General features: G+C 28.9%; 1 protein-coding gene across 1 annotated transcript; it reads left to right on the top strand.

Moving 5' to 3' along the window:
• Positions 1 to 4,926: 4,926 nt before the first annotated feature.
• LOC137828002 (scarecrow-like protein 8) lies at positions 4,927 to 7,258 on the top strand. Its single transcript, XM_068634392.1, has one exon. The coding sequence runs from the start codon at positions 5,278 to 5,280 to the stop codon at positions 7,066 to 7,068; it is 1,791 nt and encodes a 596-aa protein (XP_068490493.1). The 5' UTR covers positions 4,927 to 5,277; the 3' UTR covers positions 7,069 to 7,258.
• The last annotated feature ends 6,358 nt before the right edge of the window (positions 7,259 to 13,616 follow it).

Raw genomic sequence — 13,616 nt, 5'->3', positions numbered from 1 at the left:
ATCATTTAATCATTATGTATAATTTGAATTTTAAGCTGCTACATGTAAATATTTGTTTCGTTGAAGATTTAAACTTTTTTATATTATAAATGCATACAATTGTTTTTTAAATTTATACTGTGTTATAGAAAATTATACTTTTTTATAGAGTCTCTCAAGACAAACTTTTTAACACAAAAGAAATTGCAGAGGAGATTACAAAGTATATTGCTTTTAGGAAATGCACTGAGAATTACAACTTTCAATCAATTCCCAAGGATTTTAGAAAAAAAAAATATTAATAGACTTTACCTGCGTTTAAGTATGAGAGATTATGTGTTGATAGAATATTTTCAATGTCTAGCTTATTACACTTTGTGTTCATGTTTAAGCTTGAGAGATTCTGTATTAAAAAATTATTTGTTGATCCTACAATGACGTAATAAAATAAAAAATATTAATAATATTTTATTTTTATAATTAAAAAATACGTGATATATTAACAAATGTCTATCAAACTATGATGGGATCAATGTCTCGATTATAAAAAGATGTTTTATCAACATAATAATTTACATGACAAAATTAAAGAGATAAGATGGAAATTAGTTATGATAGACTCCTAATTATAAAGATCTAATTATAATATTATAATAGATATTAGTTAAAAAGATAAAAAAAAATCCAATTAACAAGACTCATGAATCCATGCATACATTAACAATGACTAATGTGTCTAACATTATTCTGTAAACTGATGATGTGTCTATCATTCTGAAAACTGATGGTTGAATTTGTTACAACCATAAATTTATCTTAAACTTTATGAAAAAATTATCTAAGATAGACTTTGTCAATAGATCTTCAACTTCGTAGTGTGTAGGCAGATGAACTAGGATGACAAATTTGTTTTGCATGCAGTAATAAACAAAGTGTAAATTCAACCCAAAATGTTTTGTTCTCGAATGTATAATAGGATTGTCATTGAGCAAAACAATTCCTAAATTGTCCAATAATATTTTAGGAATTGTAGTTGGTATTCGAAGCTCCAATAACAATGAAGATAACCAAATAATCTTCGTAACAACAATTGCAATACTTTGATATTCAACGTTCATACTACTCCTAGAAACAAATTTCTGTTTATGAGAATATCAGGAGACAATGTTAGATTCAATGTAAACATAATATCTCTTTTGTGGATTTTCAATCATCTACACATGCTCCCCAATCTTCATCACTGAATCCAATAAGGAGGAGGTTGAGTTTCGACATATGAACAAACTTGATCAATGGTTACTACAAGGTATCTCATAATACCTTTCATTGATTTCCAATGATGATCCTGAGGATTATGCATGAATTGACAAACCTTGTTAACTGCATATGAGAGTTTCGGTCTAGTGATAAGAATATATTACAGGGCACCTACAACAGAGAGGTATAACATGGGATATTGAAAAGTTGTAGAGGCATGTTGATGAATTGTAAATAAGAGATCATTGGGGTAGGCTGAGGATTGGAATGAAGCATGTCGATGCAACTTAGGAGGTATTTGATGTACTTGGCTTGAGGCATATCCATATTTCCATCTTAGGTTCTTGAAACCTATATGCCAAGAAACTAATGAAGAGGTTCTAGATCTTTTATATCAAAACTCGAACTCGACATGGATATAAGAAGACTAACATCCTGAGATGATGACCGTGTGCTGATGAGATTGTCAACATATATAAGCACAAATAAGGCATAATTTTTCGAGAACTTAACAAAGAGAGAATAATCACTCTTAGTTGGGTGAAAACAAAGATTTTGCAAAGTGTGGCTGAGTTTGGATAAACCTCTTTGCCACCAAATGGGCTTTTTATTGTGATCATAATAATATATATGTACAAAAACTCAGTAAAGAGAAGATATTCTACCTTCACTAATAAATTAAATCACATATATTTCATATATGAGGTAGTAAGAAGAAGCTAAATGAGGATTTTGTGGAGTAGGTGCAATGAGTTGTCCTAACAGTAGATTTTAGATGAATTTCAATACTCTTTTTCATGGGCCAAGTATTAGTCAATAATGGAACATAGTTTTTTTTTATATATATAAAAACTTTCATGTTAGGCTCATAATGGAACATAGTTAGTTCCTAATATCATTATTGAAGATATAGTTAATTTTTTATTTATAGTCTTAGATAATAAATCAAGTATAATTTTTTTTATAATTATTTGATTGAGAACATATGATATTGATAATGTGGATGATATATGTATATGTGAAATTGTATATAATTATAATATGATTGTTTCATTCCGGTCTTCATCATTATGGTTCTGTTTGCTTCAAGGGTTGTACTCTTCAAGAGGAAGGATGTGAATGGATATCCATGATTTGGATTAAGGGATGTGCAGGGAAGGGGGAGAGTGGATCTACATGGAGAGTGATTTCTCTCATCCTCTTCATATGCAAAGATTTGAGGAGAAAACCACCTATGATGGTGGTGTTTTCCCTTTTTGGTATTCCTTTTTGTTTTGTCATTCATGCAATAATATGTAATAACACATTTTATTTTTATTATTTTTCCATCACAATTATCACATTATGATATTTCATATTTTATTCTATATATTTTCTCTTCTTTATAAATAAATTTGTTGTACAATTTACTTTATATATAATATTTTTTATTATAAAATATCTTCTAAATATCTACATGGCTATGTATCTACATACAATCTAAATCAATGAATATAAAAAACTTTCAAAATGTATAAATAAATATAACAATAAATTTGTATATGCTTAGATAATATTATTTTTATGATTATTTTCATGTTTAGATAATATTAAGTAACTCGTATTTTTCCAAAAATAATTATTTAACGGTATCGAGATAACTTATTCAATTGTACCAAAAATAATTTAAAATATTTCAATTAACTCAAATCTACATAAAAATACATCATATTTCATTAATTAAATATTTTTAAATACAAGGATAAATTTGTAAAGTTACATTTTACACTTTTAAAAAAAAATTTAAAAAAAACCTCACAACCATTTCATCCCTCACAAACTCTAATAAACTTTCCTCACACATCCACCCTAACATACCCTAATCCAAACAACCTCACTTTCTTCACACTCTCTCAAATCCTCACCTCAATCCAAACACATGCTATTATCATATTTAGTATATTATAAGTGGAGACAAAGATATCAAACAAAAGTAGTTATGGTAATTATTTATTTATAATTTTCATATTATATATATATATATATATATATTTTATTGATAACTTAATTTTTCATAATAAATAATATTTGTGATGGATAATTATATAATTATATAAATACACTACATATAACTTTTGAGGCATTTCACATCTTATTTGTCTTAAGTTGTTAAGTAGGTTTAAAATAAACGTAATATAATTAAATAAATGACATATGTGCTTCCTAAATTATAATGAAATCTACACCATCTTAAAGACCAAAACATTAACTCGATGAAAGAAAGAAATATATATAAAAAAAAAGTTAACAACTAACATTTTCAAAAATACTATTTGAAGTAAGGACTAAATAAAATGTTGAGCTACCAAATATTGCATATAATGCCAAAAAAAGACTAGTTAAACAACTTTTGTCACCACATAGTCTTATTATTGTTTAGTAAATTAATTTTCAGTAGTTTATACCATTGTTTCAAATCTATATTTTAACAGACTACATTCTATTTTTTGTATTTTTTATCTTTAAATTATTTATAATCATTTCAATTCTTTCTATATAAGACAACTTTTTGTTGTTGTAATTATTATCGTGTATAGAGAGAGATTTGCTTTAAAATATTTTACATTAATATTAAATATAAAAATGATATTTATTAAGTGTTAATGTGAAAATAAGATTTTAAAATAAAATTTAATGTATTTAATACAATATTACTGTAATTAGTTTGCCTCATAAACATATATTTTTTATTTTATTTTATTTATCAACATTTAAAATTTAAATGAAGTTTGAAATGAATTTGAATTATTTTAAAGTAACAAGGCATGAAAAAATATTTAATGTAAGAAAAATTACACAACTTCTGCGGAATTTCTTTCTTAAAAAAACTTGCGTTAAAAATCATTCAAAATAATAAAATGAAATCAAACAATCAATTATCGAGTCAAAAAAAATTAATAACTGTCAACGATTTTATTTTCCCTCAATCATGGCCCAAATGAATGATTACTTGTTTTGTTCAATAATAAATATTTGACTACTTTTTAATTGTTTATATCATAGATGTTAATTATCTGTCTATCTATTTAACATTTACTTTTCATGGAAAAAAATAATCTTCAAACCATGTTCTGTATGTTTTCTTACAGAAATTTGATATTTGAGCTGGAATGTGAATTGTTTAGGTTATGTAATAAAGTACTTAATCATTAGTTTAACTTTTCAGAGAAATTGATGTGATTTTTTTCTTTTAGAATGCACATAATGGTATAATATTGAAGGCAAGAGTTTCAGTCAACAATCTTTTTAACATAAGATCAAATATAAATTTCAGAGTTAATAAATTTTAAATAAGCTTGATTTTTTTGTTTACATAAAACAAGCACTGAAACACATGTTGGCCACTGCAGTACACAAACGAAATGCACCATAAAAAAATTAGGGCACTATTGCACAATATGAAAAGTGAAGATTCTTTGAGAAGTCTAAATATTGGTTAACAACTTTAATTAAGAAAAATAATTATAAACCTGTCTATAGTTTTAAATAGTATTTAATAATATATTAAAAAGCCTTAAAAGGTAAAAAATGATATTTTGAAGAAGTGAAAAGTTAACAGCAGGAGAGAGTGATTTGATGATGAAATTGATACTGTTATGAAATGTTGACAAGTATAGAAGGGCGCGTGAGGATTGGAATTGCGTTACCCGAGGAAGCTGTGACTCAGGAGTTGAAGTTTGTTATTATTGAATAAGATAGGACTGCGTCTAGGCTCCTGTGGACTTCATCAGGGTCCGTTGAATAGATGGAATCTAGAATCTGAAGGAGTCGAACGGTTGTGATGTGAGGATGTGTAATGTAAAAGGGAAAAGAGGCATGCAGAGAAAATAAAAGGAATAGAAGAAAGAGAAGGGTTCACTGGCTTTCTTAATCGAATTTAAAATCCCCTCTGTTATATTCACCAGAATCACTCCAACATTTCTACCCCTCTCTCTCCCATGCCTTCTTCCAAAATCCCAACTTTTTAGTCGCTTCCTTATTTTCTTCGCCACAACCCCTCGGATGTCGTCGCCGGGGTTCCCTGCTGCTGAACCCTCCGATTTGTACGGCGGAGCAACAGGATTCCCCGCTCAATCCATGGCAGTTCAACCCACCATCAACAACCACCCCGCCACCGCTCACCACCCACTCTACCGATCCCAACCTTCGATTTTGTTTCAGCCCTCCTCCAACATAGCCCAACACCAAACATCCTCTCTCATCGGGAAACGCACCCTCGCGGAATTCCAGACCCACAACCTCTCTAACAACAACAACAACCTTCTTATTAGCAACGGCAATAACCAACTCCTTCCAAACTATCAACTTCGTTCCGTAAAGCCCAGAACTTTTCAACACAACCAATTCTCCACCTTCTCGCCTCAATTATCTGCCTTTCCGTCGCACCGTTACGGCGCCTCCCTTCTCCACCACATTCGCCCTAACGCCGTTAACGCGCAACCAGTCACGAGTTCGATCCTGTCTCACACGAATTTCCCTAGGCTAATCGCGAACCCCGAGCCGGATAAGAACTCCATAGACCACCGCCTCCAGGAGTTGGAAAAGCAGCTTCTAGAAGACAATGATGACGACCAAGGCGACGCCGTTTCGGTCGTTACCACCTCTGAATGGTCAGACACAATACAGAACTTAATCACTCCGCCCAAACGCGCGTCCTCTTCGCCCACTTCCTCTACGACGTCGTCCAACTCCTCCGCGGAATCCATCAGTGCCAAACAGTCCCTAACGGAGGTTGCGAAAGCAATTTCGGAGGGGAGATTCGACGTTGCGACGCAGATCTTAACCCGATTATCGCAGAATTCGGATCAACGCTTCGTAAATTGCATGGTTTCCGCGCTCAAGTCGCGGATGAGTCACGTTGAGTATCCACCTCCGGTTGCGGAATTGTTTAGCAGGGAACACGCCGAGTCCACTCAGTTGCTATTTGAACACTCTCTCTTCTTTAGGGTCGCGCTCATGGTGGCCAACATCGCTATCCTCGAATCCGCATTCGACGATAAATCACAGAACGCCAAACTCTGCGTGGTGGATTTCGACATCGGGAACGGGAAACAGTACGCGAGCCTTCTCCACGAGCTCTCCTTGCGGCGGAAGGGGGCCCCGGCCGTCGTCAAGATCATCGCCGTGGCGGAGAACGATGCCGACGAGAGGATGAGTACTGCGGGCGTGATGCTGGGAAGAATCGCAAAGCAACTCGGGATTAGTTTTGAATTCCAAGTGCTGACTCGGAGATTGGCCGAGTTGACTCGTGAGTCGCTGGGTTGCGACGCGGACGCGGCGCTGGCGGTGAACTTCGCGTTCAGGCTTTACAGAATGCCCGACGAGAGCGTCTCCACGGAGAACCCGCGCGACGACCTTCTGAGGCGCGTGAAAGCACTAGCTCCGCGCGTGGTGACGCTGGTGGAGCAAGAGGCGAACACCAATACCGCGCCTTTCGTGGCTCGCGTGGCCGAGTCGTGTGCGTATTACGGCGCGTTGTTTGACTCGCTGGAGACGACGATGACACGGGAGAACACGGGGCGAATAAGGATCGAGGAAGGACTGAGTCGGAAGATAGCGAACACGGTGGCGTGCGAAGGAAGGGACCGCGTTGAAAGGTGCGAGGTGTTCGGAAAGTGGCGCGCGCGCATGGGCATGGCTGGATTCAGGTTGAAACCACTGAGTCAGAGAGTGGCTGAGTCAATAAAAGAACGATTGGGAGGAGAGAAGCGAGTCGAGGTAAAAGTAGAAAATGGTGGGATTTGCTTTGGGTGGATGGGAAGAACCCTCACTGTGGCATCAGCTTGGTGTTAATTACTCAACTCAACTTTTTACCTTTCTTTTTACTTATTTTCTATGGATATTCTATACCACATTGTTACTATATTCTAATGTTACCTACACACTATGCTCAGGTAAAAACCCATAGACTTGGAAATTTGTATTCAACTATTATATCCTTCTACCAAACAGGTAAATAAAAAAGTGTTTGGATATGGAGAAATTTTATGAGCATTCTTCCACCATTTTCAAATCTCACACATTCATATTTCAAATATTTTCGTTGTTAACTTTTTATTCAAAAATAATATTAAACAATTATGTGTAGAAAGTAATGGCGCATAAATGGTTGGATTAGTAAATTTAGTTAAACCAACAATGTTTAATGTAAAAGAATCCGTTAAAATAATGGAATTAGAGATTATCAGTTACATATATTTATTATAATAAAAACAGTGCTACTTATGCTATGTCTCCATGAATATCATAGAAATTGATTTTGGCAAAAAGGTAAAACTATTTTCTCTTTTTTGGGGTGGTGAGTTGTGCAATTTGCTTCTTTTATACATATATTTTTGTAGTTGATTATGTAAGCATTAGAGGTATAATTGGGTGATGCATTATTTTTCCCATTAATATAAAGTAGGCTCTTATTATGATACGCATATATTCTCATGGTAGTTGCTTAGCCAAAAGGAAAATAAATAAAAACAAAAATAATAATAATAAGGAGATGCAAAAGAAACGAATGCACTTACATCCCAGAGAGGTGGATGATTCACGTGCACATGTTTCAACGTAAATTCTAGCAAAGTAAACCACATTCATGCAAATTGTCAAAGCGTATGGAAACTCGTTTTCTTTTTTATTATTTTTATTATCAAGTCATACTAATCACGAGAAAAATAGTGAAGAATGAAAAACAAAAGCTAAATGCATCATTAATAATGAGTAATTGAAATATTTTTCTGAATTTGTCTTAATAATTAATTAAATGATTTAACAGGATGTTAAATAAATAAATAAGATTGTGGTAAAAAAGTAAAATTAGCATTAAATGTTAAAAATGAAGAGTAGAAGCAACAATAGGTGAGAATGTTGGATTTGATGTTTGAATTGATAATGAGCAACATGTCGCCCAAAAGCAGGAGAAGAGAAGAAGAAGAACATCTTTGTCAAAGCCGAAGAAGAAACAATGAATACCGCAATAAAGTCACAACCTTTTCAAGTTAAAGCACCCTTCACTCCAAACTTTTTTTAGATACTATGAATGAAAAAAAGTAAGAGATTAGAGCCAAAAACAGAAAATTAAATATGTTAGTAAAAAAGCAAATTATTTTAAATGAATTATTAGTTATCAGTTTAAAATAACCTAGAAAACCACATTTCACATAACTTCAATAACAATTCTTTTTCTTGTCATCTTCTATTATATAACATATGATAATAAATTCCTATTAAACGTATGCTATTTTTTTTATCAGTAGTGTTCCTAAGAATTCTATTGCTTCTCTCTCTAATATTTCAAACTCTCCTTCCTCTTTCACATCAATATTTCTTCTACATCATGTTTTTTTTTTCTATTTTCCTTTCTCGAAATTTTATTCTTTAATCAACATCTTCCAATGAAATTTCTTAAAACACTCATTTTCCCCTTCTCATATTATATTATATATCATTTAAGTTCCTTTTATGGGGACCATTTGACAACTGACTTCAACCGTTATTACTCCCAAAATTTCAATTGCCAAATATAAGGTTTATATATAACGTCTAAAAATTTGCTTATATAACTCAAATTTCTAATAAATAAATATTTTGAATTGTTTCAGTATGCCAATATAGTCTCACATCATTCAGGAGTCGAGGTTAATGACAGTTTATATACTTCATCATCCCTCAACCCACCGAGACGTCTTTTAAGGACAAAACCGTGATAGAGCACCGACCTCCAAAACAAACAATATCTCGAATGCATAGATTGACTCTATGCAAACTTGATAAAATGATTTCTGGATCCTAATTATATAAGTTTAGATCTTGCACTTGTCGAATTAAGTTAAGTAGTTCAAAAATTAATTTTAAAATTAAAGTCCAAACCTTATATTTCATAAAGTAAGTTTAAATAAAATCGAATTTGAGCTTATTTAAAATAAATTGGTTGGACCAAAAATTATGTTTAAATTTGGGTTACTAAATTCTAGGCTTAGTGGGAAAAAAATTAATGGAAATTACCCAAATTTGTGTTCAAAATTTAAAATTCAGATCAAATGTTTTATTTAACGTGTTTGAGTCACTTTATTCACATATTATTCTAAGTGAATCCAAATAAACCAATTTCAGTATAAGTTTTTAACAATTCTCAATCACAATTTTATAAGATTTTTGCAGACTAAATCTACATTAATTATAATAAGATTGGATCGAGCTAAAATAGCCAAATTTCACTTGTGTTTAAAAGTTCAAGTCAAAATAATTTATTTTATCAACTAATATGGATTGGGATTAGTCGTACATAGATCCGTGGACGATTGAATTAAACGGTTGAGACTCTATCCAAATCTCTAAAATGAAACTTAAGTTTATTAAAAACCAAATTTACATAGATCTTTACAACGTAAGCCAAAATTAGGGCATGATTAACTGAATAATAGAGATAAAATAAAACTCTTTTTCAAAATTAAAAAAAAAAACAATATAATTAGAAGTAACTATTTTAAAGCTATTTATAATGTTTATCATAGATAAAAAAATTCACAACCCTACCTTATAAAAAAAATATTTTCCATATTATGATTAATTATATAAAACATCATATAATTAATGATTAATATTTCATCATATTTTCACTGCATAAATGAGTTCAATCAGTTGGTATTTGATAAATTACGAACATATCTCACCACTCATGGTGTGTTTGGATGGGGGAGAAGATTTGAGGGCGGGAATTTGGTGATAGGAAAGTGAAGTTGTTTGAATTGAAGTATGTTAATGCATATTTTGTGAATAAAGTTTATTAAAGTTGGTGAGTGATATGATGATTGTATCAAAGTTTGTGAGTGACTTGATAGATATAATAAATTTAAATAATTTAAAATGATTTAATATAAAAAAAAATTAAAATTAATTAAAAATTAATAAATAATAATAAAATTACATACTAATAATTAAATTTTAAATTAATTTTAATTATTCATTTTATTATAATATAAAAATATATATTGAGCATTATACTATATTTATATTAAAACATAACTTTTATATATAATCAATTTATATATAGTTAATTTTAAAAAAAAATAACTTTCTTCACAAATATCTTCACTTCACCAAAGAAAATTTAAAAGAATGAAAAGGCATTATTTTTCGTGATTTCCATTTTTTTTTCCAACTTTCCCTTCAATGTTCTTTAATGCTTTCATTAGCACGACATTCATTTAGTATAAGAATTCCTACTTTGTTTTGTTTCATCTCACTAGACAATATCCATAAAATGATATACATTGATAGTTTATGCATCATCTCAAATAACACATTGAATACTTCTAACTTAAACTCTCTCAAACATCTTTAATTAGAATAGTAATTAATTACAAATGATTAATAGTATTAGTCTAATACATAGTTAAGTCATTTTAAAATTAACCATTTTTTATTTACATACTTTTTAATTGACATATTGAATATATCTCTTTCAATATTTTTAAAACAATCAAGTTACATATATAAAACTATCAAAACAAATTAATTAGAATATTTATTTATTTTGTGACGTTTAGTCTACCCAGTTCAACAAACCAAAGTGATCTAAAATTTTTATCTTGCACCTATATGCAACTCTCACTTAAGCATTATTAGGACATTATCTCTTTTAATAAAACCTTCATAATGTTGTTTTCATTCCATTTTTAGATAATAAGAATATTTTTTTCTTGAACTTAAACCTAAATATTGACATTCTTAGATTTAAATGTTCTAGTCAAATCTCCCTAAACCCTAGTACCTTACATGAATATTTTAGTAATTATCGTAGGGGTATGGTAAAACATTACCCATCATCATTTGTTGCTTATTTTCCATTACTATATCATTTTTCATTATCTTCACCACCTTACTTATTTCAATAATAATCTTAATACCATGCTCCACCCAACTCACCCATACTTGAACAGGTATTTCGTACTTGTTTATGCCAAATAACATGGACATTACAAGAAAATCATGAAGTAAAAACCAATTTTAGAGACAAAAAATAATTAGTTACTATATACTAAATTATATATCATTTTATAAACTAAAAAAATAATTGTTTTCTAAATTAGATTCTATTATTGTTACATGGTTTCTAAATTGGTATCTAATTAGCTACCAAAGTTTTTGCTACCAAATTTAGAATCTAAATAATTGGTAGTTAAAACTTTAGTAGCTAATTAGATACCAATTTAGAAACTATTTAACAATAATATAAACTAATTTAGAAAGCAAAAAAAATAGTTTCTAAAATGGTCTTTAATCTAATCACTATAACAATTAATTATTTTTAGTCTCTAAAATTAATTTATATTTCATAATTTTCTTGTAGTAGTGAGAATATGCTCTCGTGAATGGTACCATATAATATAATAAAACTTTATATGATAATGAGTTTTGATTGGATTAAGTATAAGTTACAAATACTTTATCATTGTCATGTGTTTGATAGTTTAGCATCCTTATGTTTTTACATGACTGTTTTTAATTTTTTACTTTGTTATGCATTTTATTATGTTGTTTTATGTAAAACTTTTATAATTTTTCTGTGTGAATTGATATTTTAGAAAAAATATTATTAGTAACTCATAAATATTTTTTTTGTTTCTTTTTATTTTCTTACAAAAATTGAAATATTTAATTTTAAAAATTAAATTATTATTATTTCTATGCATTAATTATTAATAATAATTTAAAATATTTATAATGATGTGTTTTGATCAATTCAAACATAAATTCCTCTTTAGCTTTTGACAACACTTTACTACAAATGATTATTGATGTGCACAAATATTCTATACTGCTTGCAAAATATTTTCAAGCGTAATAGGATTTTATAAAAACTATACTCAACTATATTATGAATACACTGTCCTTTTATTATCAAGTTGAGCATTTTTTATTTCAAAACGTAAGAATTTATTTAAACAGATTTATAGTTTAATAAATAAATCGAACCTACCTTATTTCTTAAGCAAACATTTTACATAAATAGCACAATTTTATTTTATAAGACATACTGTGTTAAATTAATTTAAATCATATAGTAGCGCGATTGTTTGAATGTTAATAATAATAATTACTATTATTGTTGGTAATTAAAATTGATTTTTTTTTAATGATGTAGTTTCTTTGAAAGAAATTTTAACAACAAAGTACGTAATTTGTTATAAATTTCAAATATATATCTTAAATATATTTTTTCTTTACGTTTTAAGGAAAAAATAATTACAAAAATTCCCTGATATTTAATTATTGAATTTTGTTCTTAAATTTTTAATCTTCAATGTTCTTACGTGAATCACCCACTCATCATTTATGTGTATATAATTAAAAAAAATACAATATATGGTAATGGATAGTATTAATGCGAAAATGTGTATTTTATTTTAATAATTAAATAAATTACAAAATTCAAGGGATAAGAATTAAATTAATATTAGTACTTCCAAAACAATAATGGATCGTCATTTAGACATTTCTAATGACGCTATTATAAAATAATATTTTTAACATGTTGAATTCATTTTTTATTATTTTACGAGATATAATTTGTCGTGTTTATTCAAAAACAAGAAAAAGTATTACAACCCACATAAAAAATATTAAAATATTAAAGCTTAGGTAAATTTATTCACCTTATTTATTTTGAATTCCAAATCTATATAGTTATGAAATATTCAAATATATATATATATATATATATATATATATAACTATTCATAATAGTAGTATGTAGTATAAGAATTTCTCTGAATGATTGACTACTTTTTTTTATGAAAAAACTTCAAAGTTATGCTTTTAGTTTTATTTATATTTTTCATTGTTACCTTCCTTTTTAAATTTTTGGTATTGTGTTTAATTTTTAATCAATATAACTTTTCATTTGAGTCTTGTGAAATATGAGAAAGTAGTAAAAAAAATTGGTATTGTGTTTAATTTTTAATTAATATAACTTTTCATTTGGTTTGTATAAATTAATTTATACTTACATGCATATTAATTATTATAATTATACTTATTAATTAGTAATTAAATCTATAAATCTATTTTGGTAGAGATATTGAAACAGAGTTATCTAGTAAAGAGATATTATATATTTAAATATTTTTTAAGAGCTTAATGTACTATTGTATTATAATATATTATATATACATATAATTATATTAGTTAGACTATAAAATTTTAGGCGTTAATATTTGTTCTTATAATTATATTATCGTTACATAGTATCCATCAAAAATTAATATAAACCACGTATTACTACTTTTAAAATATTATTAAGATGAATGAATTTCAATAACATCCTTAATAATCAAAATAGAAATATT

Source organism: Phaseolus vulgaris, chromosome 7, assembly GCF_000499845.2.
Source record: "Phaseolus vulgaris cultivar G19833 chromosome 7, P. vulgaris v2.0, whole genome shotgun sequence".
Taxonomy (NCBI): Eukaryota; Viridiplantae; Streptophyta; class Magnoliopsida; order Fabales; family Fabaceae; genus Phaseolus; species Phaseolus vulgaris.
Note: the sequence above shows the minus strand (reverse complement) of the source record. Positions and strands in the feature narration are given on the sequence as shown.

What these genes read in the sequence shown, in the direction of transcription:
- LOC137828002 (XM_068634392.1), top strand. Translation starts at nt 5,278, where the DNA reads ATGTCGTCGCCGGGGTTCCCTGCTGCTGAACCCTCCGATTTGTACGGC.